This window comes from Gastrolobium bilobum, unplaced genomic scaffold, assembly GCF_033153095.1.
Source record: "Gastrolobium bilobum isolate Gb01-03AN ecotype WA unplaced genomic scaffold, APGP_CSIRO_Gbil_v1 utg18492, whole genome shotgun sequence".
In the NCBI taxonomy this organism is placed as follows: Eukaryota; Viridiplantae; Streptophyta; class Magnoliopsida; order Fabales; family Fabaceae; genus Gastrolobium; species Gastrolobium bilobum.
Genome location: NW_026896253.1, coordinates 142,581 through 147,678, shown reverse-complemented (window position 1 = coordinate 147,678; position 5,098 = coordinate 142,581). Strand labels below are relative to the sequence as shown.

The following is a 5,098-nucleotide window of genomic DNA, read 5'->3' as shown; positions in this document are numbered from 1 at the left end:
AAAAAATATTAATATTAATATTATTATTCTTTAAAAGAAAGGATTAACTGAGTTGAGACAGCTTGTTAATCCTGCAATTATCATTTCGGATTATTTTAACTGCGACAGTTTGATATTCCGAAACCATCAAATCCAAAACTTTCAAATTATTTTCTTTAAAACTACTTTCAAAATTAAAATCAATCAACACACAAATATTTTTTACAGAACGACGTAGCTTTGAGTTCCCTATTGTACCGAGGGATACGTCGGAGCGGGACTCTTCCCGTCAAGCACAAAAATAAAATTTTAAAATTATTTTTCTTTTCCAATGATCAATTTTACTTATTTAGGGAGAAATAAATATTTAAAATATTATCAATAATTTGCACAATTAATATAAGGTAACCGTTTTTTAACGGACGGTGTAGGGTGCTAATACCTTCCCTACTCGTAATCGACTCCCGAATCCATTTCTTTTGTTTTCAAAGACCAGTTGTCTTTAAAAAAGGTTTTTCCAATGTTTTCCTAAATAAACTTTGGTGGCGACTCCATTGTATTAACCATTCAATATTTCTTTCGTCGTCACGTCGCGATACGGTTGCGACACTAGAGAAATATAATTACTAGGGATATGGTGGGAAATGAAGTTTGATAGAAAAAAAAAAGTTGTTTGGTTGACCAAAATTTTATTGGAAAAATTGGATAGAATTTTATAAGTCTATGTTTGGTTGAAGATAAAATATTGATAGATAAATGGATTAAAATTACCAAATTAACCCCTTTTTAATTTTTGAATATGAATAGAAGTAGATCTTTCCTCCAACGTATTCCGTCATCCATATCTCTGTCTCTCCTACCAACAGAGTCTCAGATTACATTTGAATGAGAGGCATTTCAGTCTACAATATCGCGCCAATTTTTTCACTTCCCTAGAGGTGGTATTTGCAAACAGTGTTTTTGACATCAATTTACAGATAACTTGAGTTTGCATGGATAATAAGGTTGCCTGATTTTATTTTTTTAACCCTCTACCAAATATGGTATTGATGGTATTCGACTCTCACTTACCCATCCATTCTACCAGAAACCATCTACCAAACGCCCCGTCAATCTATTTTGCTAATTTTCAGCTGCTTAGCTTAGACCCCTAGGTCAAACAGCCACACAAACACAATTCATGTAACTTGAAATGGCAAAACTTTCATGTTGGGCAAGAGAAGAAATACTTCCTGAAGGAGTAAGACCTCATTACAATTTCCAAAACCAAAATTCCTCACTCTACACAACGAGAAACGCCAAAGAGCACGATAGCAGGGCACATTTATTGACGTGGAAATGTCATAATTTCCTTTGTTATATTTGCAATTATATGCAGCTCTACAACTTTTTTTTTTAGAGTTAATTCAATTCTAATTATGTTTTTTAAAGTGAGTTGACTCTTTTCTAATATCCTCGTAAATTTCAACTTTTTGAACTGATTACGAGACTAATTCAAAATGCAAGACGAGTTAAGGATGAAGATATTTAAACATTTCTCAAATGTGAAATTTGGGAACCAAACTGAAGTTATTTTTCACTTACTTAGCTCCTTGCTAGTTGCTACCACCTGAATAACCACCATTTGGTGCAGCTATAGAACTTGATGCACTGGTAATTAAAATATTTTTATTTTCTTTTACAAAAAAGTTTTTTTTTTTTCAAAAAGAAAAGAAAAAGTCACAAATATACGATGAAAAAAAAAATAACGCAAATGTAGTTATGATCTAATCTATTCACTTATGAATAGTCAAAAATTTTATTTCGAAGCTTTTGGTTAGCTTTAAAGCCACAATCACGTTTCATTGTTCAGAAAGATTTATAATTGAAAAGTGCTAATATCTACGAAACTAAAAGGAGTAAATTTTGTACACGTATGAAGTTACTTCTAAAATTATTTCTTTTGTTTTTAATCCTTGCGTGATAAATAGCAATGCTCTTTATAAATTCAAACGATGAGAGTGTACTCTGTCCTATGTCTAATCCGAGACTGGAGTCTCCAAACTGACAAGGATTATAACTAGAATTAGGAAAGTAGAGTTGCAGATCATGTCACCAATGAGTGTCATCTTGTGTTGAATATCTAGTGCTATGTATGACATATACTGTTTATAAGTTTATTAAACTTAAAAATGCAAGCAGCGTTCAGAACATGACACAAGATGTAAATATAATAGGCAGGCTAACGTTGCTGGAAATAGATATCAAAATTGAGAGTTATGGTCCAGAAGCTGATTCCTACTTACAATTCTGGAAGCTGAAAATGAAAAACCTGAACTGTAGTTCTCAACTATACGCATTGCACATGCATATTTTAAAAACAATCACCAGCTTAACAAAAAATAACTACATAAATTTTTTGTTGTCATCCAAATCACAGGACAGAGAGAAAAATAAGGTATAGAAGGAGTAAAGAGATAGAAAAGAAAGAAAGTTTAGATATTTGGGATGCCATCAGAGTTCAATCTCAGCTGGCTTTGCGGGATGTTTCTCATCATCATCGTTTTCTCCTTTGCAGGAATAGTAGCAAGCATATAGTATGAGCTGAATAAGTCCAGAAATTGCTCCAATACCGTTACTGATCTGCAAGAATATACCAAAGGTAACGATTAATAACAAAATTTCATTGAAGAAAAGTGATCTTATTTAAGAGAGTGAGGTAATTAGTTACCAGAACATAAATGTCAAAGGGGTGGATAAGAGCATAAGTTGTCCAGCAACAACCATTAAGGAAGTTAGCCACAGAGAGCCAGAATGGCATGTATTTCACGCTCTTAGTTTTAATAACCTTTGCCTGTTCATTATATATACCAAGACCAAGATAAGTTGGAGTGAGAAATTTTTATAGAATTGACTCCAATTGGTATATAAAGGTACGACCTTATAATGTAATTAAGTTATGGGATATATAAATTAAAGACTTACCATGATTGTAAGAGGAGAGACATACATCATAATATTGAAGATATCACAGAGAATACCAACTACTAACGACCTTTTCCGAGTGCCATGCACAGCCAGCATTGTTATAAGAGCAATGGCAGCAAAGAAAATAGCCTCTCCGAGAACAAAAAGCAGCAGCTTTTTCTGAAATTAGAGAAAGACAATTAGTGGCAGAGCAGAAATGGCTACATTAACATAAAGCCTTTCCAGCGTTTCTTAAACATTCAATTAGGCTGCGTAGTTTTTGGGACTTGAAAGCAAATTGAAAAATTAGGGATTGATTATGTAATATATAGGCTATTCCAGACATTTCGCATTATATTAGCAAGATAATAAGTTATTCACATGGGAATGATACAAATAAGCAAAACTGCAGAAATGAATGGCATAACCAAAGAGGAAGCATACGTACCCTTTTTTGGCTAGTAGCATAGATATAATATATGGCAAGGTAGACGAATTCAAACACAAGGCCAACGCCATTGATAGTGACGACTAAAAGGCTGTTTGGGTGAACAAAAGGCATTCCATAAAACACCCAAAACGCACAATTCAGCAAAGTAGCTATATAAGGATCAGCCTTGAACTCCTCCACTGACTTCTTCTTTATAATTCCATAGAAAGTTGGTCTGCAATTCATTCATATAATGAATAACTCAGAATTTCTTAGGTTTTTTTTTCTTTGAAAATTCTTGTATACAAAAAAAAGAAAAAAACAGTGCATTATTATATAATGGCGTACACAATTCAGTATACTTTAATCGTCAATTGATATATTATCACTTTACAAAAAAATATTTGGATGATAAAAAACTTTATGTAATCATTTAATATAAAGAGATATCTTTTGACTTCAATATAAAACTCTTTAATTTCTAGCCATCGAACACTTAAAATGTTTTGAGTTATATCAATTAATCAATTATTAATTCTAAATAAAATAGACCCTTAAATAAACAAAAATCAACTGTTGAGATGAAAAGATCCCTCCTCATTCAATGAATTTAATTAATAAATCTTGTGTCTGGGTACAAGAATTTTTCATAAACCACCATATGAAGCTTTAACTATACTGATGCATTATATTCAACCACAACAAACATGCAGCTATTTATTAATTTATGGGTTCAAATTTTTTTATCAGTATCCATGTTATATCCTGGTGTCATTACATGTTGCAGCAGATTTTTTTTTTTCTACACCAACATAAGAAGTATAAAACTCTATAATTATATAGCTTTATACTTCTTATGTTGCTAAAAAAAAGATCTACAACATGTAATGACAACAGGATACTATTTTGAGATCCTGGTAATTTTTTTTAAAAACCAATAAGTCCCGTTTTTTTTTGTCTCTTTTGCAGAAAAAAAAAACGAACCCTAATTTATATATATGTGTGTTTGTGATCAATAACGCATGAAAAAATGTAATGTAAAAAACAGAGTAAACAGAGAAAGCGAGAGTTTACGCTGGTGAGAAGAACAAGCCGAAGGAGATGACATTGCCTGCACAGAAGAACGAACTCTGATCAGAAACACAGCATTGGAAACATAAACCGATCAAAACGTTCTTTCATTATATTTTTTTTTTCTTTTTTCATTCGTAAATTTATTAACGAACTGCTAAAAATCAACTAGAACTCAAAAACAGTTTGAACTGGAGAGTTTTAGTTTTCCTTCCAGAAAATAACGTTCTATAATGATTTAAACAAAACAACAAACAATAATCAATTCAAATCAAAACTCGAACAGAGAAATTTTGACCACGCATTGATTGAGGATGTTGGTTTAAAGCCACACAAAGTTCATGTTGCGATTCAAAGAGAGAACAAACCTATAATGCCAACGACGTTTCTGGCTAATGCAGCAGCGCTCACCATTTTTTCTCTGCACAGATTTTGTGACTCAGAAAACACACTGAAGAGAGAGAGAGAGAGAGAGAGAGAGAGAGAGAGAATGAAAGGAAGAACAGAATGCGTGAACTTTGAAGCTGAAGACGGTTATATACTGATATATATATATAGAGGTTTTTATTTTTATTTTTTATTTTAATTTATTCACAATAAATGATAACCGTTGATGGACAGAAATCAACTGTTAAGATGTGATAGTAACGTTAGTAGTAACATTATTTGGTT

At 32.1% G+C, this 5,098-nt stretch overlaps 1 protein-coding gene across 1 annotated transcript; it reads right to left on the bottom strand.

Moving 5' to 3' along the window:
* Positions 1-2,472: 2,472 nt before the first annotated feature.
* On the bottom strand, positions 2,473-4,840 carry LOC133298481 (bidirectional sugar transporter SWEET6b-like). Its single transcript, XM_061497774.1, has 6 exons — positions 4,795-4,840; positions 4,430-4,466; positions 3,374-3,590; positions 2,944-3,105; positions 2,690-2,812; positions 2,473-2,601 (listed from the first exon to the last, which is right to left on the bottom strand). Exons 1-6 carry the CDS (start codon positions 4,838-4,840, stop codon positions 2,473-2,475), a joined length of 714 nt encoding a protein of 237 aa, XP_061353758.1.
* Positions 4,841-5,098: the final 258 nt, after the last annotated feature.

What these genes read in the sequence shown, in the direction of transcription:
- LOC133298481 (XM_061497774.1), bottom strand. Translation starts at nt 4,840, where the DNA reads ATGGTGAGCGCTGCTGCATTAGCCAGAAACGTCGTTGGCATTATAG. An exon ending in AAACGTCGTTGGCATTATAG is followed by an intron (nt 4,467 to 4,794) that starts GTTTGTTCTCTC and finishes TCTTCTGTGCAG; the next exon opens with GCAATGTCATCTCCTTCGGC. An exon ending in CCTTTGACATTTATGTTCTG is followed by an intron (nt 2,602 to 2,689) that starts GTAACTAATTAC and finishes ATATTCTTGCAG; the next exon opens with ATCAGTAACGGTATTGGAGC.